This window comes from Dermacentor silvarum, chromosome 11 (assembly GCF_013339745.2).
Source record: "Dermacentor silvarum isolate Dsil-2018 chromosome 11, BIME_Dsil_1.4, whole genome shotgun sequence".
Taxonomy (NCBI): Eukaryota; Metazoa; Arthropoda; class Arachnida; order Ixodida; family Ixodidae; genus Dermacentor; species Dermacentor silvarum.
The window spans coordinates 64,433,990-64,461,356 of NC_051164.1; the positions used below are offsets into that span (position 1 = coordinate 64,433,990).

The 27,367-nt window shown below is 47.0% G+C and overlaps 3 protein-coding genes across 3 annotated transcripts in view; 1 reads left to right on the forward strand and 2 right to left on the reverse strand.

The window, feature by feature from the left end:
• Window positions 1–4,166, reverse strand: part of LOC119433527 (thimet oligopeptidase-like) — a 35,002-nt gene extending 30,836 nt beyond the window's left edge. The window contains 3 exon segments of the mRNA XM_037700770.2: window positions 1,326–1,441; window positions 1,687–1,826; window positions 3,630–4,166. Of these exon segments, the coding sequence (XP_037556698.1) occupies window positions 1,326–1,441; window positions 1,687–1,826; window positions 3,630–3,998 (625 nt within the window). The 5' untranslated portion in view covers window positions 3,999–4,166.
• A 3,438-nt stretch (window positions 4,167–7,604) lies between these two features.
• LOC125941447 (zinc transporter ZIP3-like) overlaps window positions 7,605–27,367 on the forward strand; it is a 24,713-nt gene continuing 4,950 nt past the window's right edge. The window contains exons 1-2 of the mRNA XM_049658659.1: window positions 7,605–7,924; window positions 10,982–11,349. Coding sequence (XP_049514616.1) covers window positions 7,767–7,924; window positions 10,982–11,349 — 526 coding nt within the window. The 5' untranslated portion in view covers window positions 7,605–7,766. The remainder of the gene's footprint in view (window positions 7,925–10,981; window positions 11,350–27,367) is intronic.
• Window positions 18,366–27,367, reverse strand: part of LOC119433205 (MYG1 exonuclease) — a 194,220-nt gene continuing 185,218 nt past the window's right edge. The window contains exon 9 of the mRNA XM_049658661.1: window positions 18,366–18,697. The gene's annotated coding sequence lies outside the window, so the exon portion shown is untranslated. The remainder of the gene's footprint in view (window positions 18,698–27,367) is intronic.

The window sequence follows — 27,367 nt, forward strand, 5'->3', positions numbered from 1 at the left end:
AAGCAATAGCTCTGCAAATGTGAAAACGGGTAAGTTCCTATTATGCAGGCAGCGTATGTTTTTACTCACTGCAGCAGGCAGCTGGTTTGTTTGTTACTGCATCCTTTAAGCTCGCAAAGCAATGGTTTTCAGGTCAGGGAGCACGCAGAAGCCTCCCCTACTTGGTTTTTGCATTCGATCAGCTTTTTTTGTGCAAGCAAGCTGGTACAGGAGCCTCCAAGTGCTTTGTTCATTTCCTGCACAGTACTGTACACTAATGTGGAATGTTGGACAATATTGTGCAGTAACGAATAGGGGCACTTGCGCAGGCAGTGTTCCAAATGCAAGACATTACACTGCTGATCAAGCTTCGGTCGAAGGTCGGCCTGAAATCGACAGTGTGCTCTCATGTGAGTGAAAACCCTGCACGATGGGAAGGATTACTCGTAATAATTTGTACATACACTGTCGAAATGCTGATGCATAAAAGCAACTGACGCTGAAGAAAATAAAGTTGCACTTGACATTAGTCAAACACAATTAACAAAATAATACGCACTCATGAACATCTACCGTTGTTCGAGACATTGTTGAAACAGCCTAGACGTTGGATCAGAAAATAAGACAACCCGAGAGAATCCCCTGTGTCTGGACTGCTGCTGTCATTGGAAAATTACATTGCCGAGTCAACCAAAGCCCAAATTTTGTGTTGTTTTATTCAGGAAGCGCTAGGCGCACTGGAGTCTAGTTTCAACAATACTTCCAATCGAAGTTTTATTTTTCCAGACTCCCCTATCTGCCAAAAATTGTCAAATCTGAACAATAGTTAAACTTCAGTCATCCTTTCAGGCAGTGCATGACATTGCTTGTAGAATTTCAACGGAAATGTTTAAGAACATGTAGAAATACTGTCAAACAAACTGATCGATTTCTATAGGCCCCCTAAGGTAAGAATTAAGCACACTGGATCTGTGTTGCATGATTCTGGGATACGGTGATGGCGACGATAATGAAGCCGTCGTCGACAGTGCAGTAACTAGTGCCATCAAGTAGCAGCTTGCAAAATTAAACGGCGCTTGGGTGCACATGACCGCTTAGTGAAACTTCTTTTCCAAATTTTCATACTCCAAGCGTACACTTCGGCCTTACACGAGGGCAGACCTTACGTGAGTAAATATGTGAGTGATTCGTCCGCCATCATATTCATCATGTGATTCCAGCTTCAACCTCCTCGGCCTTCCTCTTTCTCGTCCCTTTTTTCTGACCGATCGCGCCTGCCAGGAGAGCAGAAATGACTCGTGACATCATGGTACGCTAATTACAATCACCCCTCTAATTACACTTACCGTCTCGCTTGCGGAGTTTGATGAGCCTTTCGAGAAAGCGTTTCCTCTCAGGCGACAGGCAGCTTGTGTCTTTCTTTTCCAGCACAAGCAGCTTCTCAAAGATGTCAGTCCGCATGCTGATTAGGAGGTGAAGAACAAGAGAACGAGAAGAAAATCAGGAACGTGCCAAGGCTAGAAGCGTGAACTTGCCTATTTAATTACAGCTAGAAAACACAGAAACACAAATTACAACTCGAAAAAGTTGAAATATAATGTAATTTTTAAAATTCGAACTTTGATCTACACTACAATGAGTTGTAAGCGACACTGTGAACGCATACTGAGGACAAACACTCAAGTCTACTGTTGAGTGACAACTCACTCGATCTCAATTTCAAACTCGTTGAGCTTGGTCGAGACATCGGCACTGGCGTCACGAAGTTCCTTATTGGCTGAAACATACATTGGCAGGTCGAGGTAGAGCCTCTCATTGGCGAACATACGTTGGCCCTCTGCAATTTCCTGCATAGTCGGAAAAACAAGCTTATAGCAAAGAATGGCCCACAAAAAAAGAGAGCGCAATGCTTGCACCAAGAAAACATGATCAGCACTCCCTCAACGAATTAATGGTATGCATGCCAGGTGAGTCAACATTTCCCCCCCCCCCATTTTACAAGTGCGGCTGAATTTCGATGGGGGCGAAATGCAAAAACGTGTACTTAGATTTAGGTGCAGGTTTAAGAACCTCAGGATGTGAAAAATTATCAGAAGCTTCCGAGACAGCGTCTCTCATAGCCGAATTGTAGCTTTGGGTTGTTAACCCCCATAAATCAAACACGATTCTATGTGTCGAATTAATGTATGCTTTGCAATTTCTGTAATCCACTATAGATAAAACAAAGAACCTGATAAATATACACATTTACAACTGTTTATTTTTCCTACTCCTGCTGCCCGTTGATTAAATGTTATTTGTTGCATGAAGATCATATGTGAGCACAAAAGCAAAATGTTAAAAGAATTTCTACAGATGAAAAAGCATTTTGTAATATCGAAACAAAAATTTGATGTTGTCAAGGATTGAGCTGTTATACCAAATGTGGATCTATACTTCTGAGAAGTTGTACCTGCTGTTCCAGGACATATGAAGCACATTTCTGCAAGACTGACGTAAATGTTTATAACCAGCACTAGTGAATGTGCACCATGATTGATAAGAGGCATAAGCAATGCTGTGTTAATCTTCGGAGTGATCAGGATTCTCACTACGTATTTGCAACGTGCTAACAGTTCCGAGTTCCACGTACAACATAGAGTGTTTTCTCGTACGTGACCATATACCATTGCAAATGTTCTTGTACAACTTCACCGCAAATTCTTCAGATATAATTGCCCCCCCGGCCCACAATTGCCATCCTACAGCTACTTTAACTCATGACGACGCAACCAAAACTTTTCTATTGAAATCTTGCGTAACAAGTTGTACCATATGCTGCCCTGCTAGAAACCTGTGCCAAGTGATAAGTGCCGTGGTCAGCAGCAAAAAGAAATTCTTGCATGCATTTGAAGCTGGACCTTAGCATCAAGCCGTACTATCACAGCAACAGAGTTTTACTGTCCCAAGGTTCAGTGGAACATGCATATGTTCTGTGCGAGTTTCATTGAATCAGTTTATCTGAAAAGAACCTGCAGATCATGCAGAAGGATTAGAATTATTAACTCCAACACATTTTGGACACATTGGGCAGCCTTTCATTAACTTTGTGACGTCACTGTATCTCGGCTGTATTTCTAGTCAGCGATCTGCCGACGTGTCGCACGAATATGCGAGGAAATTCAAACGCCACACAAACGTAAGGACCAGGGTACATTTGTAGTAACCCGTTTAGTGGCATCAATCACAGGGGAGGTGATTGCTACAGTTTCGCAACAGATGCAAGTTGTACAGGTGTTATTAGCCTGAGTTAGAAACATGAAGCACACGTGTACTAGAGATAAGTAGCTCAGCAGTAATATTGTGGCGCACTGCATTGCAAAGTGAAAGGCAGCTACTGCGGACCGCACCTTTCGTTTTGCAAGAGCAATGTCAACGAACATTTGACATGTCGATTTCGTCTGCAACAATTATTTGCGAAGCTTCACGCATGCCCAATCGTGATGGGCTGCTCAAACAAACGGTAATCACAGATCCGCCTCTTGTCACGCGTGGAGTTTTTATTCCGTAGCACACTGCAGTCGATAACAGTCCAGTGATCGCGCAGTGAATCTCGCGTTCATCAACCTGTTTTCATCGTTGGTTCAGCACTCTTCAATACTTGCACTCACCTCAAGCACAGACTCGAAGGTGATCTCGTCACCTTGCAACGCGCCGACCTTGTCGCATATCTTGCGGCACTCGTCCATTATTTTGGACGCCCTAGTGTGCAGGTCTTTGGGACAAATGTTGAAGTCCCATGCTCTGAGTATCCCGGGGGCGGTGCCGTTCTCCGTGTCCATGCTGAAGGCTTGCTCCCGACGGCTTCGGGCGACGTTCAAGGCAAGCGATGACTCGCAGTAGTACCTCGACGACACGATAACGGGCCGCTGTGCTGACCGTAATCCTGCGAAACAAGCTCTGCTTGCTACGCCGGCGACTCTCAACGATGTCCTGCTTGCGAGTCGCAGTGTGGCGAGCCTCGCGATAGCAATGGGCATAGATGGTTCCTGCTCCCCTCCTCCTCGCTCACTTTGCTATTAGCTTAGAAACTCTGATCGAAAGCCAAGAGAGGGTAATGGACATACGGCGGATGCGAAAATCGCAGCAGGAGGTGAGATGGCAGAAACGCCGGTCGACGACCAACAAGGCTGTTAGTGTCGTGCGCAAAGCGGGGCCATGTGCGTTACCGGCGGCTCTTGTCGACTACCAAATGTGCTCTAGCTAGTTTCGGTTTCGGTTAAAGTAATGATAGCAATATGGTAGCCATCACCGAAACGGATTCAGTTCGTTCCAGTTCTAACACTCCTCGAACTGCAGTATGACAATAGTATGGCTGTCGAGATCGATTTTCATTCACTGAGTTACGGTCTCTAATTGAGTTGCTCAATAATGTTTTTAATGCGTTAGCATTCTTAACAGTGACATTCCAGGGACCATCTAACTATGCTTGTAACTTATATGTATGTTTCTATCTATCTATATATCTATGTTTGTATCTAACCGTTTTCATGCCTCCTTTGTAGTTCGTGGTAGAGCACTGCACGGGCCCGCGGGCTGGGCTCGGGCTGGTATAAGCAATCGTTGACTCGGGTCACCCATGACTCGGGTCCAGGCCGGGCCTAGGAGCTATGGGCAAACGGCAGCGTGCCGAAGCCGCTCGCCGCTGCTATGCCGCAAAGACGGCGAAAGCACAAGCAGCTCGGTTGGCGCAAATTTCGATTTGCCTGCACCACTGTGAACCAGTTCACGGCGGTTCACGAGAAGTTCAGAAATTGTACAGCTCGATTTCTACGGGGCAAGCTGAGCGCGATACTCGAAACGAATGCCAATGTGCAGATGCGGTGCAGGCGTTATGTTTTGCACGTAGTGCGTAAGTTCGAGAGGTCCTGAACTGCTGGTATCAGTTCAGTTTATTTTCCTCAAGGACCCCCGACTTCGGGGGTGCTATACATAAGGGGTGGGTACAAAATCCGACATTATACTCGATCAAGTAATATATACACACATATAAATTGTTACCAGCAACAATATTCAAGTAGATGCAGACATATACACATACACACACACATATTAATTCTCACATATGTATATAAACATACACACATATAAATACACATAGCATATAATAACGAAAATTCAAGTACGATGGAGTTGTACAACTTGTACTTGAATTTGAAGTTGTACGAATACAATGTAGTTGTACCCCTTTCGGTGCTCCAGTGCTCCGGGGACTTCACCGTCGACCTCTCAAAGCCACAAAACGCGCGGTTTCCGAAGTACACGAGGGAGGCGTTTGGCGCCGAGCGGGCCTCCCTCGACATGGTAAACCACGGCGTGGACCGGCGGTGAGCTCGACCGCATCTTTGTTCGCGAAATCAGACACTTTAGACCTCACACGTATGCACCGTACTTCTCTATCCATCGCCCTAGCTCTGCTCATCGCCATCAGCGGCAAATGTGAAGACGATGCGCTGCCGTCAATACTAGCACTGCCGAACCGATGGACATTTCGTCCTAAACCGTACAAACCTGTAGAACACACATATCGTCTGTATATATTCAAATGCACATTATAATTGTATTTAAGAAGTCACAATTTCGCCCGAAAGGCGAAGCATCGATTGCGATAACAAACTAGTGGACCGACGAAGTAAGGACCGTAGATTTATCGGCCGTATAAAGTTATAATCATATACATACTTACTAATTTGACAAGCATGGTGTCACGGGCGCACAAGCAAACACGAACACATCTCACTCGATGACCGCGGAAACTCGCTGTCAAAAAGGCTGTAGTGAGCAAGCGCGGCGGCAGCAGCGAGCCAATTGACCTTCGTCCCGCCGCTCGCATTAAAGTGAACTAAGCCGCGAAAACAGAACTCTGTCCACGTCGCAGATGTCTTTCAAGACACAGCGGCCCGGGTGGGAGCGGCCTCCCCCATCCCTCCCCTCCCCCCGGAGCCTTGCGGTGGAGCACCGCAAGGCTCCACCGCACCTGGAGGTGGAGAAACGAATGCGCAGTCAGTTGAGCACCGTCGAGTTGTTCGGCTAGCTCACGTGTTACCTCGAACGTCGACATTCCTTCTTTCCGATTTTTGTGGCGTCGTCGTGGGAGTTGAGTGCCTATTCGTCAGTTCATTTTCTGCAAGCGATGGCCGCTGCAAATGCAAAGAACAAACTTGGACTTTGAAATGAAGTTGAAAGTGATCCCGCAATTTTTTAAGGTAAATAAAGTGCGCTTGCTTTTTTTTTTTCGAGCTGCGTGCAGTAACTTAGCGGTCTATTATCTCATATATCGAATTACCTATATATCGAACTTTTTAACAGCGAAGCTGTTTAAACCGGCCGTAATTTGTGGTGCGTAGCCATGGTAGCCATGGCAACCCGGAAGAGGAGGAGATCGCGTGCATACGCACGCGGTCTCCTCCTCGCCAGCTCCCTGCCTTCCCGACCCCTGCCTCTCTTCTCTCCGCGGGGCGCTGAGCCACGAGAAAAAAAAAAAAAGGGGGGGGGGGGGGGGGGGGGCGAAAGCTTGCACTAGGCCGCGCAAAGCTCAAGACACCGCGAAGCTGGCCGATTGATATCGAGTGGCTAGCCGCCAACGCGTTCGGCGTCGGCAAGCAGTAGCGTTCTTGGCACTGTGCCAACCTTGGTTAGCCTGCCTGCGTTTGTGGCATGCCAGGAACGCTGTCGCTCGTAGGCGCCGACACATCCAGTGCTAGTCACGCAAAATTTCGCCAACGCGTTAGGCGTCGGCAAGAGACAGCGTTCTTGGCACTGTACCAAATTTGGTTAGCCTGCCTGCGTTTGTGGCATGCCAGAAGCGCTGTCGCTCGTAGGCGCCCCCGCGTCCAGCACTAGTCACGCGAAATGTCGCGAAAGGGAAGGTACCTCCGAAAATGATCGCTCGAGACTACCTTCCTACATGCGTAGTTAAGTTAAATCAAGTTAATACCTAGCAGCAACCAAGTTCATACCTAGCAGTAGCAGCCAGTAAGCTTCGCTGTGCCTAAGCTTTGCGCGACCGAGTGCAAGCTTGCCTGATTTTTTGTGAATCTCTTCAGATTCGATATATCCGGGTTCGACTGTAATTACTATATACATTTGGCCCTTGCTTGGGCATAATTATTCGCCGCAGCTTATTTAATAATGACATACCCGGGAACAGCCGAGACTCCTACTATATGATAAGACTGCAGCAGTATACATGTCCAGAACAAAATGCAGTTGGTAATTGGGGCTGCCTAAAGTTTGCGGCACCGGGGAGGGGGGCAGGGGGGCACCCCTCCCCCTTTATAATTGATGTTTATGACCTTGAACAAAAGCTGAAGAATAAACGGAAACAATTCCCTCCGGCTCTTGGCCGATCCCAGTATGGCTCTGGACAAGCTGAAAAAGGATCAAGGAAAAGGTGACTAAATGTATTTTTACAATTCCATCATGGCTCCTGGCCGATCCCCATGCATTTCTGAGTCACATCAAAAACAACCGGGCAGCGCGCCCTCCTGCTGCCTGATTCCTTGTCACATCTCCCACGTGCCAAACATTTTAAGGTCAACATCATCATCATATCTCCCGTTGGGTACGTGCCATAGCGCCCAGGGTGGATATCATCAGCAGCTGGATCACTGGCTGCTCAGTGCTCCATTTTGCATTAATCTATTTCTTTCCTGCAACACCTTACAACCCGCCGATACTCAGGCCAGCCTGCCAACTATACACCACACAACGTACCGTCGACCAACCCGTGCCAGAGACTGCGAACCATGGAGAGCAGCGCAGATACGGACGTGACCCTGGTGCAGGTCCAGACTGCCCTGTTTGGCCTGTCGCTGAACTCCGCGGTGTACGCCGTGACCTACATGGTCGCAGCGTCAGCCTGCGTCGACAGTGGTCTGTTCAGTGGCTTCGCCCGACCTACGAGGTACGGCCACCACGCTCACAGAGCACGCGCAGCGACCCTGCCGACGCCATAGGCCTCGCCATTTTCCCGTTGTATATAACTTACCTAGGCGCAAGGCAACTGTAAGGCCACATTTCTACTTCGTATACTTTCGCGGTATCGCGAGTTGCCCGCGTGTTATATGTGTATAGGAAAAGGACCACTCCCCTACACGTCCGGATGGCGACTGCTTGGTCTCTTTTTAAGGCGAAAGCCTTAGATCTGTTTTAAGGTCGCGTTGTGAGGTACAGAAAGTCACGTGACCCAAGGAAGACCAGAAGCGAACCAAAGCATGTCTATGAAGCCATGTATAAGAGATGATTAATGATTAACAAAGTTATTAATGAGTGATTAGTGATTGGATTAAGGTAAATTAGCGTGCATTAAGGTGGATGAAGGAGGATTAAGGTGGATTAGGGTGAACTACAGTAGGCTTTACAAGGCTTTCGCCTTCGCGTCTCTTAGGCGATAGCTAAGGACACTTGGGAATTTTTGTTTTTGTGAGTGCTCGGAAAAGCCCGCGTGGTGTGTCGAGTGACGATCGAGTCACGGTGCGCGCCGTGGAGGCGCGGTAGGGAGGCGAAGTATACAGATTCGGAGAACGCGCGCGCGGCCTTGTAAACACCGAGTTTGGATTCCGCCGACGGCCATAATTTGTCGCCGCAGGCAAACCTCGAGTGAGACCGGTGTACGCGGTATTGCGCCGTCGTCTCGCGAACTCTTTGCTGGCTAGAGACGCCGCCGAGGTTTTGAAATGGCCGGACAATAAATTAGGCTTGCTCATACGTTCCTTGCCGAAACCGCAACTGATTACGGGTAAATGGGAAGGAGAAACGTAGTTGTAGGAAGGGAGAAAACGGTTTTGTTTTCCAATACTTTTACTCTTAAGAGATAGACCCATCCGTGTAGGTTGTGACCTACCAAACTTTTGACTCTCACTGGCAATTGCATCTGTGGGACGGGCCAACGCCCCTACCGCCCTTTTTTTATTGTTTGACCAATATAATCCGGACGATATCCTGTCCGGCCAAAATCAGAATCGCTGATAGATCAGTGAGACTCCGTACAATGTACGTTAAAACGGCTGTAATCAGATTTGCTGATCGATCAGCGAGGCACCGTACAGTAGTCTGGGCTCTTAACAATCATTGGGACAGTCGAAGAGTGAGACACTGATTGCTCTGTTGTACAAGTTGTAATTAATTAGCTTTAACTGTCACGTCTCTGCATGGAAAGTTTACCTATAAACATTTACCCGCCGTGGTTGCTTAGTGGCTTTGGCTTTCCGCTGCTAGGCACGAGGTCGCGGCATCATATCCCGGCCGCATTTTGGCGGGGGCGAAATGCAAAATCGCCCGTGTGTTGTAAAAGAACCCCAGGTGGTCAAAAACGATCCGGAGTCCCCCCACTACGGCGTGCCTCATAAACAGGTTGTGGTTTTGGTATTTTGGCAAATCATAGGCTTTTACACCCCTTGATATAATTTCTTTTTACCTATAAGCTTTTCTTGTCCGTCTGGTCTACATCGCTTCCCGTCTGCGGCGTTTGATCACCACAACCGATAAACTTCGCATTGCAACGGACCAACGAAGCAAGAACATAAAACCTTACTGCAACATTAAGGGGAAAGCTCAGGAGAGTGCTTCTGCGAGTTTTGCAGTGAAACTAAAGTGGGAGTTGGGGGGGTGCGCGTCTCAACCCCACTTCTATTGGACAACACCCCCAAAGCAATAAAGTGGCTATCAGAGACTCATGGCGGGGGGCTCTAAAGTATGTTTACACTCTTTGGGGTGTATCTTGTCCCCAAACTAACAATCGGCACATGTCACGCTTGTTTTCTTACCTGAAAACTCTTCGGTTGTCACTTTCCTGTCAAGGATGCTATGCCACGCTGATAACGCCCATGCCGGGCGTGACCCGGAAGTACCGGGCACGCAGCGTTAATAAAGACAGGAGAGGCAAGCAAGGTAGATGCCGATTATGATTGTGAGACAAAGATACGCCCAAAGGAGTGCAAACTGATTTCAAGAGTGTAGTAGGATACATTTATTGTCATCTCCCTGCCTTTTCATCTCGAGTGCTGAGCTTTTTACCATAGTTGCCTTTAAGCCTTACTACTACCAGCATGCTTAGCGGTGGCGAGGCGAAAATCGTCGTTAAATCGGCTAAACTGCCTAAGGCCCCCCCCCAAAACATCGGCGATCGCCATGGATACTTCACGTCTAAGTACACGCCTCATTAAACTACAAGGCGTCACAAAACTATCGAATATGTGCACGTTTATAGTCGGATACAACTTAAGTCTGCAGTGAAGCCCCGCCTAGCTACGCCCTCATAACCGCCAGCCACTGTTCCTCCACGAGGCTGCAATTAGTTCGTACTTCAAGCTTTTCCTCTTACGTAAATAAGGCGGCAACCACACAAATTAAATTATAAGCGCGTAATTTTATAGGCTTTTACTCGTCTATTATGGTGGAACGTGCAAGTACGAGAAGTACAGTCGTATCAAGTACGACGCCATTTTGAAAAGGTCACATAACGACAATTTTGTTTGCTTCTGCGATTGGCTGGCGGAGTAACACAACCCCGCGCGGTCCGTGTGCCTTTCTTGCCAACTGCTGTTTTTCTTTAAAAAGTTTGCATCATTTGGGGCTTACCTTGCCTCGCAACAATAATCGTCATCTAACTTGCTTGCGTTTACTTTTTTGAAAACTTTGTGCTAGCTACTTTCCTGTCAATAAGTGCTATGTCACTGCCGAGCCGCACCCCCCTCCCCTGATCGCATAGCTTGGCGGCGTTAATCGGTAACTCGAAATCCCGCATGGGGCGTCGTGTTACTTTCGGGCAGATGACAATGAAAATTTCTGCACGGTGCGAATTACCAAATTGATTTGCCGTATTTTCGTTGTCAGCATTCCAATTACAGTCGAACGCCTCTACAACGAAATGACCTGAATAACGATTGATTTCGAAGGCCCCAAGAGATTCACTCTAAAGGCATTCGACTGTGTGTAACGCCGCGTCATCGGCGTTCTGCAGGAGCCAGCAGCGCCACCGCCGCGACCGCGCGCTGTCCTACGTGCGGTGCTTCGCGGCGGGCGTCTTTCTGGGCACCCTGTTCCTGGCCATGATGCCCGCGGTTCGCACCGCGGTCCAGGCGGCGCAGGAGGAACACAACACGGTGCGCGGGGCCTTCCCTTTCGCGGAGGCGCTCGTGTTCGCCTGCTTCTGCGCCGCGCTGTACGCCGACGGCACGATAGCCGCGACGACGACCCGGCGCGCCGGTGCGCACTCTCGCGTCTCGGCGCGGGAGTCTCCGGCTGCGCCGCAGGCGGAGCCCGCGTCCCCCAGCAGTGACTCCGACCTGATCGACTCGCCCGAAAACTCCAGAACGAGGCTGCTGCGAGGTAAAATTGGGAGTTTTTTTTTTACAACACGTTCCACAAGGGCCTGATTTGCATACATTCTATTCAGTCATAAACATAAAATTCACTTCTCTCTCTACCCTTCCCCGGCCTTCCGCTTCTGCTCAGCGGCCAAGGCCAACCTCAACCACATTATGTGGGGATGCCCTGAACACCAATTACCCACTCCCCTTAATAATTGAAATAGTGAGGAGCCCTGCGCAGCTCTAGGCCTGACGTCCAGGAGGCCATCGTGGGGTGGGCTGAGAGGGTAGCGGAGGACTACCTCGAGTAGTCCTCCGCGAAGAGACTACTACACGAAGAGACAGCAAAGAGACAACTACACGAAGGTTCGTTGTTTTGTCGGTGTCACATGCGCTCAGGCAAACATTAACAGATCTCACACGATAACCACGAACTCGCAGTCGCAACGCGAGCGAGCGCTTTGCACCGCGTCTCGGAAACTTGAGATTACGCGACCGCCAACACTAGACGCGCGGGAACAAAATGCGCGTGAAGGCACCGACCATTTCGGCACCGGCCTTTGCACTCGCCGCGGAGAGAGTTACCTCGAAGATACGCATGGCCCGCGCATGGACGCACGCGCTAGAAGGCAGATAGACGCGCGTTCCTTCCCCCCCCCCCCCCCCCCAAGCACGTGCTTATCACGTTACCACGTATTCACTTGCGCAGAAGGAATCATCATCTCTCGTGTTTCTCCAAGTTGTTGGTTTACCAACTCAACAAATGGCGCAGCGGTGTTTCCTGCACGTCCCGGCGCGCGCGCTTTGACAGCGGTTTTGCCGCTCAAAAGCTCCAATTACATGCTTCAAATGACCGAAAACTTCATTAAATCGAAACCCTGTCACGAAGTTACTTCGTTAGATCGCGAGAACTGCACGGTTTTCAATGCAACAAAGATCGGGAAATGAAAATAGTTCGTTACATCGCGAATTTCCTTAAATCGAGGTTTCACTGCAGAAAGGTACGTTTTGCATAGCGCGAACCGTTGCATCGGGTAGGTACGGGTGGGCCGAGGACTGGGCGGTGTTAAACACGCTTGGCCTCTCCGGGAAATGCCATGCCTACTGCGCTACATTCCAGCTAGAACAAAGTTCTTTTTTTTCCCTTGCTTTGCCGTAGAAGAGAATTCGCGACAGAACCGACAGCAGCCCTCCTACGCCGTTGCGACACGCTCCGAGCGTGGCGTCGACGCAGAGCCTTCGTACGGCGGCAGCGATGACGACACGGACGCCAATGGGCCCAGCGCCGCCTACCGCCTGGCGTTCACGGTGGGCGCCATGGCTGTCCACTCGGTCCTCGAAGGCCTCGCGCTCGGGCTCCAGGTACGACCTGCCGCCCTTGGCCACAGCGGTTATTCCGAAGAACGTAAGGGCATGCTCTATCCTCCAATTTAAAGGAACGACATACTCGGCGTGACAACCTAAGAATTAAGAACAAGCTCCACCCAAACACTGCACATACACACTTGCTTGCTTCACTTGCTTCCGAGTTCATCTTTGAAAGAGGGCTGCGCCAGCTGAAGCCTTCAAGAGTTCTTGCTCTGCTAATATAAATGCAAGGCTGATTGGTAGAAAAAGCTTGTTTCTAGGTAAAATATGTTACCTTTGGCTCAGTGCTGTTATCACTATCTCCCATAAAACTTACCAAAACATTCAGGTTTCATCCTAAAACCAGTGACACAAACATATGTCCGGGGAAATAAGTGCATACAGGAAAACAGAAAGCGCTTGACGTCACGAAAATGATTGAACACAATTGGCTGGCGCTATCTACACAAACTTTTGAGTTGTACAGTGGTACATATGCCGCTGCATTCGTAAGTTGTCACCGACCATGGAGAAAAATATGTTAGGTTGTCATTATACCAACCTTTGCTTGCTATACTGACTAACCAGGGATGGCATTCTTGAGCGATCACTTTCAGGGACAAAATCACATTCCTGCGATTTTTGTGACAACACCGCACGGACTCAGTTATAGCATCTTCGCACAGTTACAGAAATGCTGCCGGGTTTTTGTACTTCCATGAATTTGGCACCAAGTCCCGTGAAATATTGTGTAACTCGAAATCTGAAAGTGATTGCTCGAGAATAAATGCATTAGGTTGCAGGCAAGTGCACGCAGCAATGTGAAGTCGCTTATTTTCTGGTAAATCTAATACCCGTGTCACACGGGTGTTTGGAAGGCCTTCCAACCGATAGTCAGCTGACTCAAAGGTCAAGTTAGAGCTGCTACACGAGCGATTTCGAAGGCCGCCGAATCAATAGTCTATCGAGTCAACGGAGCACCCTACAACTCTATCGAAATCTCGATGGCCTTTGAGCAACGCAAGCGGAAACAGCGTGAACATGCCCTCTCGTTCACAGTGTGCTCGTACTCACGGTTAGAAAAAACAAATCAAACCAAAATGCTCTAAAAATACTATATATGAGTGTTATTATTTATTCAATAAAGTATTTTTGCCACTTGATATGTGCGAAGTGCACATACTCTCGACAACAGCGACGTGCTTGTGTTCGTACACTCTCCCTCTACTCCATGTGCTGCCAGCTGCCGTCATATTGCCGCCATTTCGCCGTATAAACAAATATAAAAGAAATCATAGTGCTTTTAAGTGGTTTTAATGTTGTTCAACTTTTGGTGACACGAAAACGAAAATAAATATCCGCAGCGCCACACAATTTTGCGAGAAACGCCTGAACCACTCAACGGCCTTTCAAAAGTGCTGTGTAGCAGCGCAATAACTCCTTTGAGTCGATAGAGTTGTGGGATTTCGAAGGCCGTCAACTGGAAGGCCTTCCGAATGTGCCCGTGTGACACAGGTATAATACTATTTCACATTCTCAATTATTCCAGTTTTTGGCGGATCCTGACGATTCCGAATTATTAGTCAGCGACTGTAGTAACTCACGTTTCTGCAATATGACAGCCCTTAATGTGAGGAAGGGGCCTAAGGAGCTATTCTGGACAGTCAAATTTCTCCTTGTAGGCGTTATTACCCAATTACTGCGAGTAATTGAAGATTACAACGTGGCGAATTTATCAGTGGCCAAAATAGCACCCCGAGCAAGTTGGAAAAGAGGCTCGAATGGGAGACAGGTGGCAATGCTGCTTAGCTATTTCCGCACCAGCTCTTCGTAACGTTGCAGATTTTTACAGCATCTGTTTGGGTCAAATTAATTGCTCAATGATAATGAAGGACTACATTGCAGTATAACTGAAGCAGACTCAAGCTGGAAAGTTTTGATAACTTTTCCTCAGACAAAACGGCCCGCATACAAAAAAAATGTACTTCGGAATCCGTGACGTCACAGCGACGAACCAGGCACCGTTTTAATGAAAACTTGAAAATTTGGCCTTTACGTTTTTCAGTTATGATCGTTTTCCAATCACATGAAGAAAATATGGCATGCATTTAAAAAAAGATACTGTTCCAGTACAAACTAGTATGTGTAGCTCTTTAATGACCCATCAATATCGCAAGAACTGATCCCACGCGGCAGATACAGCTGTGTACTGCATCCGTGACCAACAGCAGTATGTTAGCATGATGTGACGTACAGGTTGAAATGTCAGCGGCCAGCTCATGTTCTAGGGTTGGCAATATTGAAGAATGATTAATCGATTAAATGTATCCCGCCAAACGATTATTCGTCAATGTCCACCTTTCATTTAATTGACTTATTCAATCAGACTTGTTTGATTAATCGTTCCCAAGAGTTTGACAGGAGTGGCGCAAAAATTTCTACATTGCACTGAAATGGCGACGCACGAACAGTGACTGTGCAGCTGTCGTAGAGCGATTGTTTTTCCAGAGTCCCAAGTGACGTGAAGCTAAGCGCTTCCCCTCACTTCCCCCACACTGCACACACCAACCAGAGTCGGAGGCTTGAAATGCACTCGCAATTCAAGGCATACTATAGCAACCCAGTCGTTGATCGTCGTGCCACTCCCAGTCCACTAAAGACGTGGCACAGCATGTGCACCGGTTTGGAGCATGTATTTGACATAGCGATGAAGTTAATGTTGATTTCAGCAAATCTGTACCGTCCGAGCATCTATTCTCGCATGTTGGATGTGCGTTCATTCAAAGAAGGTGTCGGTTTCACCCAAACATCCCAGCCAATCGACATTCCTTCGCTCTGTAAAAAAGAGCATGTGGGGTTTAAAATCTTAAACGAGTAACTTTCTTTTCCCTTGTGCATATTGCAATTTCTTGCATATTCCAGTTGGACTTCACACTTCACTTTTGCCATTTTTGTTATTTCTTGTTTAACTGTACTGTACAGATTCACTAGTGCCATGTATCTTATTTAATTCTGCACTAAGTGCCATTTTATAACATGTATTGTTTATCTTTTCAAAAGCCACTAGTGCAAACTATATTTAGCCGTTAACAAGTTAAAGATTATCCTTTAACAAACGTTTATATACTTGTGTTTCAAACCTACAAAAGTAGGTCATTGTGTTTCAACCTTTTTGTAAGTGCCCAGCAGAAATTTCGATTAATCAATGAAAAACCCTTTATTAAAAGTGATTATTCGATTAAAGGCAAACATGAATTATTGATCAATTAATTAATAATTAATTAGGACAATACATTAATTATTGATTGTTAATGCAATAAAAACATTAATTGACCATCCCTATCATGCTCGCTTTTCATACTCTATTCTCTGAAAAGTGGTGGTTGCTGCGGTGCTAATAGCTTGAGGTCGGAACATACGAAACAAGTGTTCCAAGCGCTTTGCATCACACATGAGAAGGAGGCTTTATGAAGTGCAGTGACCTCCTTGCCATCGGTCAGATGTCCCCAGATGTCCTTTCACTAAGCAGTGACAACTGAGCCCATTTTCTTCCAAGCTCTTTCAATCACAGAAGCTGCATTTAAAACAGTACGGACATGTTTTAGACATTTTTTTTACTCTAATAGCTTTTTTAAGAACCAGTCTTTCTTCCCAAGAGGTGGTCATGTGGAAACAGAACAAAAAACGTTTTGGCACTCGCTCCAGCTTGCCGGTTTGTCTGCTCTGCTGCTAAAATGGGTTGTGCAAACAAGCAGCAGTATGGCATACGACTGAGTGCGAGACGTCACAATGTTCACTTCCTCGGTATAGACCAAATGACTGATGTGTTTTATGCAATGACTGCATTTAGTGTATCTTCATAGCAACCAAATATGATGCCATCTTTGCTCTGCTGTTTTCTGAGCACTTCTGCAATGTTGTTCTGTTCTGTTCCATCTAAATGTGCGCTGCAGTATTTATTAGTTTCATGTTCTTCCAAGCTCATAAATGATCTTTTCAATTCAATTTAGTTGAAGACTGTCTACTGCTCATCATTGTTGCTGAATCAACTATCGATGCAGGACGACGCTATTAAGCTGGTGTGGCTCGTGGTCGGCGTATACATGCACAAGACGCTGGTGACAGTGGCCGTGGCTCTAAACGCGGCTGCCATGGAACACAGCTCCATCGTTGCTGCCAGTGCTGGGCTTGTGGTCGCCAGCACCGTGCCCGCTGGACAGGTAGTGTGCATGCTTTGCACCACAGAGTGACCAGCCTCACTTATTACGCGCAGAGTTGGGCTTGCTATGCCAATTTCAGCAACTAACATATCATATGTCCGCTGCAATCATCTCTATTAAGCCAGACCCCCACAGAGCAAAAAAAACCCATAAACTTTTGGCCTCTGCCACTCGGCAGTGGCCGTCCCGTCACCCGGCGTCCAAAAACCATCTGTTCGCCGTCCACCTACTCTCGCCAGATATTTGAAACCCAGTGAACGTTGCCACTGGAACTGGTCAGAGCATGGCGGAGTACGTAGACCAATCGGACTGCAACACATAGGTTGGCTTCCCGTCAGTTGTTTGCAACTGTTGCGATGTCAACTATGGCCGCTATAGAACACCGTTTTAAGGTCAGTTGCTTTATACTGCATGTAAAAAACATTGGTTTAGGTGCATTTTTACTTTCTGTTTTGTTTAGCCAATGTCACTTTTAGTCATCTGACAATGCAAAATTATGTACGTTCGCCTATGCAAAATTTTCTCGCGAAACTTCACTCCATGGAGGTCGGCCTTAATGAGGCAGTATACCAGACGCGACACATTTTCTCAGTTCGATGGTTGCAAGCCTTTGAAGTGGAAGATTCTATACTCTCCAAGACAAATGTTCATGGAAGCTTTTCTGTTAGACAATAATAGTTCCTGTTCGCATCAATAGATTAGTTGTTCCTCTCCCTTCACCCTCACAATCATGTAGCACTTGAATAAGAGCTGGTGTTGGCCAGACCAACACAAGATTGTGTGAACGTATGCATCTGCAATTCTGCCCACTTTTCAACAGGAAATAGCAATTGTACACCAAATAGCTGTCATTGCTCGACTCAGTGCCAATCCCCTTCTATCTGTGCCTCGATGCCCCTTACTGGAAAGTATCTTATGCCCATCACATGGAGAGCCTTAATCGTGGTTAAACAAACTATAGTTACTGCTGACCACGATTTGCCATGTAGCTAGCAGCCACGCAATGCTTGAAATGGCAACACGCCTATTTGTCATACCTTTGATCTGTTAGTTTTCTACTTTGGACACAGAGAGAGTGATTGCACATTTGATTCAGGAGGGTGCTAGAATAAGGCAAATACTGCCAAATGAATAGCGGTGTCTCGACTTTTTTTCTGCATCTTATTTCATCCAACCCGTTGGATAATTCTATCAATGTCACCTGTCCCATCAGGGTCAAATTAACAGAAGCCAAGTGTATTTCACAATTCAACTCAAAAACCTGCTATGTACACTTATAGGATTCTCCTTTTAAATGCTACCAATTCACTAAAAATTGCTTTAGTAGTTGCCTGACAAGATTGCTTCGGCTAAGTGAACAGTGAAATTAGAGTTGGCCCCGAGAAAGCAAATCTAGAAAAGAATGTTGGCTATTGGTGTCGAGGCAGACTGTTGCACGTAAATGCATGGCTACTGATGGCAACAAGAATGTGATAAGCTTTTTTTATTCCCATCAGTCAGTGAACAAATGTAAACAATGACATTATGGCCAACATGAGACTTTTGCAACCCCCCCCCCCCCCCTTTTTTATCTCCACAGATGGCTGGGCTATTGATGGGCCGGCAGATTGGCACACTGACCAAGGCCTTTGTCCAGGCATTGGCCGCAGGCACTTTCTTCCACGTCACCTTCCTGGAAGTCCTGCCGCCCAAGATGAATCGGCCGCAGGACCGCATCTTCAAGGTCACCTTCATGATCATCGGCTTTGCCCTCATCGCCACGGCCAACATCACCTCGAGCCACATAGCCTTGGCCTATGCCTGAAGAGAAAAAAGCACGACTCAAATGAAGCGATATTTATTTTGTTCCACGTGTACCTCCTGTCCAGTGCAAACAAGATGCCCGGGTTTGAGGAATGTGGAGACTTGGAAGGTTGTTTTATGGCACAAAAGCGACAAGGGTTATAATGTGCCAGCCACAAGGCACAATAGAAATATTACTACAGTAAAAGCTCGTAATTCAATTTCAACAGCACTCTGTTAAGCCAGTTCAAACAAATTCGAACTACCGTATTTATTCGAATCTAGGCCAATAGTCTTTTTTTTTTCAGATACTAATCATATACAAAACTCCAGGGTCGGCTTAGATTCGAGGATTTTTAAGAACGCGCCAGTTTTTAACTGAAACTGATAAATATGGTGCCTAGTTAGTGCCATCTAGAAAAGTCAGTATCGCAGCCGCTAATAGCCGCACCAGTAGCCAACTGAAGTACATGAACGTCGCCATTTTGACCTGTGTCGTATCAGTCAAAATGGCCGCCTCGCATGCGCGTCGAGCCTAGCTACTCTCTAGCCTAGCTGCCGTAGCTTCCTCCATGTGCTGCAGTACACGTGCTTAGGCAATAGTCAACCGTCTGTCTTCACGTTCTGTGCGTCTGCTCTATCAGCATGAAGTACAGAGTTCATCATGATGCCGCATTTAAAAGGAAAGTGATCATGTGTGTGGAGACGGACGGAAATCGGGCCGCATATGCAGTCTGGATTTTGAAGCACAACTATGGGCAGTCCAACGAGCCTGGACGTGGCGGAGAGGCTAGGCCTTTCTGTCCCGACGTGGGAGCGGCCCGCTACGTGCTAGTGCACATTCCAAAGGACCTCAATAAAGTTTTTCCATATGATTCCATTCCATCACGGGCGTTCGGAGAATCCGAAACTTGCGTGCGGGACTGGCGCAAACAGAAGGAGAGGATTTTCGCCAGCAGAGCAATGCGGAACGGTTTCAGTGGACCGAAGCAGGATGTAATCTGCGACGATCCACTTCGGCGATACGATCGCCTTGGCCCTATCTTGAAAGCAATCTGCGGTACTGAATATAGTGCATTGTTTGAAGATGACAGCGATAAGGAAGATAGCGACGAGGCTAGCAGCGATGGTGACGTAGAATAAGCTCGGCATGTTCATATTTAATAAATTCTGTTTCATTTTGTGAATGCTGTCCTCGCTTTTTTGTTCGGCTTACATTCGAGGTAAGTTTTTTTTTTTTTTCTGGCTTCGAACTTTTGGGGGGTCAGCTTAGAATCGGAGTTGGCCTAGATTCGCTAACGAAAGTCAGCAAAAAATGGATACACTTGGGACCCGGACGGCATGCAAAGCATTAATTGTACAAAAAAAATTCAGTAATCACCTTCTGCTTTATTTTTTATTTGAAGGCTACATTTGCGACACAAATGTGACACAGAGAGTCCTCTTTGCCCTCTCAAAAGCTGAAAAAGAGGCACGTGACAGTCAGTGTTTCCACCACTTCCGACGGCGATGGACACACAGGCACCCCCTTTTCGTTGTCATCATTGTCTTTGCCTCCTGTCTCTTCGGCGAAAGACTGCTTATCTACTACTTGGGCGATGCTTACCCAGTTAGGGCACCGCGCACCAATGCGCTGCTGTCGACATCCAACATAATCAATAAAACTAACCTCGCGACCTATGTCACGCATCGCTGCAGGCAGTGAGCTCCTCAGCCCCGTCATTGCCACTTCCTTGCATGGTTTCAGCTGCAAAACCACATTGGTGGAAACAGTTCACGATTGTAGCAGCTGTAACCTGATCTATCTCATGTGCGTAGCAGTGAGCAGCGTAACGACACAGTTCTTTTTGCTGCCCACACACAAACTCATCCTTTCGAGCATGCGGTACCTGTAAAAACCTTTGACGTTTCTGAAAACGGCCTGATCCATCGGCTGAAGGGTTGCAATTGTATTCACAAGAAAAGAACACAACCACATGGATTTGTGCTCCACTTGACTTTGTGTGCAGAAGCATTGTTAACAATGGGAACTTGTCTGCTGCTGAGTTCCAATCTTCTGGTCGAACTTCAGCGGCAACTTTCTGAGCAACTCAGCTGTCATCCATGCTTTTGTGTTGGCGGCATATTCTGTCGGTGCCGTCCGAATGTTTTAAATGACCGGGGCTTGTGTGCCTTCCTAATCGCAGAGTGGGACCTTTTCCATCCCGGTCATACTTGTGGCAATCAACACGGTGACATACTCCTGGCTGCACTTTCCACCGACACAAGCCGTCCCCTTTGTAAGTCTTATTAGGCTGGAGTTCTGAAAAACAATGCTGTCTTGTCAGCATTAAAAATGTCACTTGGCGAGAAGCTGTACAGGAACTGCTGCAGGGCACCACTTCTCCACATCGCACAGGTGCCGGCGTCCACTTCATTCGCCTCGCCAGATATTGTGCAGAAGACAAGGCTACGCCTTTCCTTAAAGTAATAGAACCAGCCACCGGAGGAATTCTTGGACATTGAAGCACTGGGCGAAATTGGCCCCCTTAGGTCAGAACTCTACTCAAAGTGAAGTTTTGGCTTCTCATTTCTTTGACCCACATAATCACAGCGCTCTCAAGTTCAGGTAATTAGCTAAGCATAGCCTTGTTTGGCTGCTGGCAATATCGTTGGCTTGGTACACCCCTTTCACGCTTTTTAGACAACATGCTCCGCGGTATGCAGCGATTTCAAGCTTGCTGGCTTTCACTTTGTCTACTTCTCCCAGGATCTCTACTTTCTCCTTCCCAATCTTTGCGAAGTGCCATAAAAACCTGTGTACAGCTTTGCCCCGTGTATAGTATGAGGTGTAATTTGGAGGCAGCAAAAATGGAAAAAAAAAAGTTTTTATCCGCATATAGCCAAGGAGAACAGTCACTGAAAGCATTTATTTACATTGCACTTCACTCCTAAGTCATCGTCTATTGCACTTCACCCTTCAAGTCATCATCATCCATTACATTTCACTATTTAGTCATTGTTGTCCATTGCACTTCGCTATTTAGTCGTCACTCATTTGACTTTTGGACAGTCCCTTATTGAGATATCCTCCCATAGAAACTCGTCTTCAGTGCCACCTAGTACGTTTCGATATCGAATATTTCTTGAATGCATGACTGACGAGCTCCTCAGGAATGCAGGCCTGAGTGTCGGCGATCCACGAGCGGAGCATCGCTGGAGAGGGCCGTTTCAGCCATCTGGAACGAGTCCATTCACGCTCTCCCGACCTCATCCACTCCATATAGCAGCACCTGATGCGGTCTTTGAATGGTTTGTTTATACACTCATCAAGTGATTGCAATTGCGATGTCATCCGACGAGCTCGGTGTCGGACTCGCGCAGCAGTCGCTTCATCGAGTCAGCCAGGTGAGAGCGAAAAGCGTCCAGTACAAGTAGTGATAGGAGCCCAAACACCATGCAGACTTTATCCAATCAAGCAGCAGTGCTTCGTCCATCCACCCATTTTCTTGACAGTGGAGGAGAGCATTTTTTGGAAACTTTTTTCCCCATTCAGCAGGGCCTTCTGTTTGAACACCATGTAGGGTGGTAGCTTGCGACCGTCTGCCGTTCGGGACAACATTACGGTGACCCGCGTCTTCTCATTTCCACTCGACCTCACAGAAACTTGCCTGGAGCCCTTCTGCTGCACCGTTAGTGCCGAGGGCATGTCCAGATATACTCGCGCTTTATCAGCATTGCTGATCTGGCCCAGCTGAAAGTTAACAAACTTTCAAAGCAAAATCGCGTGACGCTGCAAGGCCACCAGTAGCTATTCGTAGCTTTCTGGCAGCATCTGCAACATCGCCGTGCGCTGACGTAAAGAAAATCCTGCACGGCGCATAAAACAAGACACCCAGTGCTTACTTGTCTCGAAGTCAGTCTGCAGAATGCCTTTTTCATTAGCAACCTCTTTTGCCTTTGCTTTCAGCAACTTGATGCTGCCAGTGAGGTGCGCAGCTCATTGCGCTTGAACGAAGTGTGTCAGGTCCAGTTCAAGTTCAGGAATCACTCCATTCTTCGACCCCCAGAAACTTCTTCTCAGGCTGCTGCACACGAAGAGGGCGTCCTTTTGCTTCCTCCAACCCATGAACACACCAAACTGCTTCCCTGCAGCACAGTTGCCGATGGTTTCGGCAGCTACGATGACATTCCTTTTAAAAAGTAGCCAAATACTGCTTTCGTGGTCCTCACATCGTGCAAAGCGTGGCCGTCGCGAAGTAAGCATGGTTGCAATGGCGAATGATGATGGCGCAAGAACCTGATGATGATAGCGCCGAGCAATACCGAAACCAGAATGGCAAATTTGGGCTGAAAATTGTTGGGAACCGTAAACAGTACGGGGCGAAAATTTCACATGGTAAAATCTAGAGAGAGAGGTACTTTCCCCTCGAAGGCATCTCACAGCTCTGATGCAGGCTTAAAAGAACCGACATGCAGAAACAGCATGCAGGCAGAGCATGCAGGCAGAACAAATGCACCAGCAGCATTTGAGACTGTTTGACATGAAATGATGGTGTTTATGGTGATGTGGTTATTTCCTCTGACAACCTCTGTACCACAGGTTCCACAGTAATTTGCCAGTACAGTGGAACCTCGTTGATACAATTCTGCGTAATACGCTTTTTGAGATGATATATTTTTCTTTCTATTCCCAATAATATGATTTGGTTGGATACTATCAATGATACAATTTTTGGATGATACGCTTTATTTTCCGGTTCCCTTGAAGATCGTATCAACGAGATTCCACTGTACTATGAGAGTCGTGCCACTTATCATTCAGCCATGAAAGTTTCCAGTTGCGGTTTACTATGCCTAGTGGCCTGCTTTTAGAATAATAAAATGTGCCACTTTATGAGTGAATTAACAGCTTGTATTACACATAGGCTTCTATGTACTGTGGACCGGACTGCAGCAATTGATTCTAATTATCCAAAATTTTGGATGAATGACTGGTCAACTGAAGAGCTTTTACTATACTTTAATTATCGTAATCCGTAACAGTAATATCACAACAGTTTGTAAAGCGTAAAGCTTTCTTTGGAAACCTTGATATTGTTGCTTCTGTCTAACCGTTTTTGGGGGGCTGATCCCGAAGATAGCAGTACACAGCAATCCTGAAGACAGCGAAATACAGCTGGTAAGAACAGCACGATGGTAAAGGGAGTGCTTCTCGCATTCTCCCCTTCTGGTAGCTAGCGTTTCGAGACGTCACTGAGGTGCTGCACCTCTCGTTGCAGACACTGCACGGAAATGGCATCCGAGGAAGTGGCACTCGAGGTACAAGTTGGCTCCCGCATACCGGTAAAGGCACGGTGGCAAGGGGAGCGCCACCCATAAAACGCAGTGCAACATAGTGCCACAAATAACCACCTCCCAAGGCATGCTAAACGTATTAATGCATTAGCATTCTACAGGTATTTCACGCACTTTTCTGGGGGGCTATCTGTCTGTTTGTCTGTGTTTCTATCCAGCCATTTTCTCACCTACCTGGGTCACGAGGTAGTCAGTGGGCGAATGGTTAGCGCATCGGGTTGCTGTGCTGAGGTGACAGGGTTCGAGACCAACCATCCGATCAACTTGGGTCGCTGAGTATGTGCCAATGTGTACATAAGTGCCTCTTTTCAACGAAGCTCTCTCACACCGACATGGGTCACTGCAGACGCAGGACGGGGCAGGCACCTCTGCTCGATGAAACTCTTTTACGCCAACTTCGAGTACTTGGTGTGCGCCACTCGGTCTGTGCCGCTCTTCAATGAACCTCGCGTCAACTTGGGCCACTGAGCACGCGCCAATGTCAGTGCGCGACAAGCGAGGGGACAATTCTCCGCATTCACTGGCAATGGTGCGTCACGCTCCGTCTCAAAGGCCACGCGCAGGACTTCTTGCCAGTGCCAATAGATGGCGCACCGTGTCCAGAAAGAAGCGCGAGAGAGGAGCCCGGTTGCCGCGTGACGCGGTGTCGGCGCTTGCACCACACCAGTGCGCCACGCATTTCTTACGCCTTGCGCAGGCTTCACGGCGGCCGTGCTAGATGGCGCCAAGTGTTGTTAGGCAAAGTGCGAAAGAGGATTTCAGCTGCAGTGCAAGCCTCACACGTAACTCGTTTCGACGGTGGCAATACGTTGTGCCGCTATATTGATTCTATGCTCGGGCGTTACCATCGACAGTCACCGTGAGATGGGTTCTGTGCTTGGATATCGACAGGGGTTGGTTCTACATAAAGTTTTCAAAACACCACTTTTCCTGACCTAAAAGAAAAGCAGCTTGTGAAACAAAGGCGTCCTTACCAGACATTGAAATGGGGTGTAGGAGTATTTGTCGTCTGTATAGCAGATAAAAATATGTTCGTATGTGTTTCAATAGCATGACATGCAGTTAAAATGTACATTTAGACCCTTTCCATATTTCAAAAGTGTGCTTCTCTGCAGTGCACATTTGTTTAACTAATGGTGCCACCGTACATCGTTCAAAATGAAACGAAGTGCTGACTGTTCTCATCACAAAAGCCACATCTACATTTTTCACATGTCTAAGTGCGAGCAACACACTGTTTGCAAAAATGACTATGCTGCCATTAGTAGGGCAAACTGCTTCGGAAGAAAACTAGCTTTACAATCATGACAAGGTCTGTTGTAAGTAATCCTTGTCATTCACTGCATATGGTTTTTTTTTTCCCTCAATAAAGAGTTATGTGTTGAGCTAGTCTTCCCAAAAATAGGTTTCCAATGGAGCTAGTCTATACTCATGGACAACTTTCTGTCGCAATGAAGGGAAAGCTGCAGGGACGGAGCTTTTGCACACGCGTTACCGCGCCAAATAGTCCAGCAGAGTTTGACAGCGCTTTTGGTCTCTTGGAGATACCGAATCAGCATAGCTGCCACATGTGATGGTTTCGTGTTCGCCCAAGCGCAGAAGAGAAAATCAGAAAAGTAAGTCCACTGAGTAAACACACTCAGTGGTGTGTTTAGCTTTATTTTGCTGCTGCAGATAAGATTTTAGCACACAGCTCTTAGGCGCCCGTTCCTGCTTTGAGCATCGGCGTCCCTCGGCATAACTGAGTGAACGAGCACAGCGGAGGATGAAATTGATGTGTGGCGTTTAATGGCACAAGGGCCAGTTATGGCCAAAGAGAGCCATAGCGGAGGATGAAAGAGTGAGCGCGGAGCGCAGCGGGGGATGAAAGACGGCGATAGCGAAGAGAGCACGAGGAGGAAGGTGCAGCGGCACCAATAGGTGGAAAGCAGAGGAGGAGGGTATGGAGAAAGCGTGAGAAGAAAAACGTAGTGCCACGCAAGATGGGCTCTGCTGGCGACGATTGCTACAAGATGGCGCCAGAGTAGCGCGCATCCACCGATATCATATACGAAACAAAGCGCTGCATCTGTCTGCGGCGGATGCTGTGAATCGTGCTCACGCGTGACCCACGTGCTGCCTCTCACGATCTTCCCGATTAGCGAGGCAGTCGCGCCACACTTCGCTCCGTTTGCAACGTGCTGCATGAGACAGATTGTCTGCACCAGCCAATATATCGCGAAATGAAAACATGTACAGAGCTGGAGCCCTAGCACTCTCACCGCAGTGCCGCTTCCTTGATTATTCTTGCCTAGCTCACACACAAATTTTGACTACACAAATTGGCGCTCCACGCATTGTTTGCACGAATTTCTGGTGATATATAATTTCCGCATGTCCATGCACAATATGTTAGCAACAGTACCAGTTATGAGAGTATGCAGGATTGTTTTCACTGTTAAATGATGAAAATTTCAATTTAACCAAATCAGTTCCGCAGAAATCCACAAGGTAGAAAAGTTCGATGAAAGAGAGAGAGAAAAGAAAAACTGTCATTCACCCGAGAGTAGCACGAACCTACTAAGTTCCGCATAACTGATTTACTCTGTTCAGTGTGTCTGTGCGTTAAGTTATCGATCAATTTAGTCTCGCGCTGCCATCCACCAGCCTCTCGGTTAGCTCAGATGCTAGAGTGACTACCCCAGAAAGGCACCAGTCCCAGGTACAAACCCCAGACCAGGGCAAAATTTTCTTTGTCTACCAAGTTTTCTTTCCGAGACACCTGTATGGGTTTCCTTTATAGCTTCATGCTACTCTCGTAGTGGATGACTGTTCTTTTTCATCAACTCTAGCTTCCTTAATGGTGCATGCTGCTGCAAGAACTACCAATAAATTCAGGTTTAACTATGCAACAGGCAAACTGTGACTGGCTAGAGCAAAACATACTGCCTTCAGCCCGTTAGACTGATTTAATGCAAAATTCACTGACGAGCTGTGCAAGTGCACATAGTGTGACAGAAAATTTTGAAACCTCTGGTGTGGTAAACTTGCCCAGAAGCAAGCACGTGGACTTCCACTCACAATGAAATCGCAGAAAATTAAAGCGTCGCTCATTCATTCAATCAATCAATCAATCAAAATAAAATCATGAGGTTTAAACACACCTTAAAGTGAAACACTAAGTTAGCTGAGACTGATAAAGTATCCTTGAAAATTCTATTTTCATTAATTTCGCAGTAAAAGATCAATTAGAAAAAAAAAGTTCAAAGGTACATTTTAAAATTTTTACCCGGAACTATAGCCTGTGACATTACAGGTTTCAAAGTACAGTACAGACAACTTATAACCTAATCGTTTATAGTGCAGAACTGG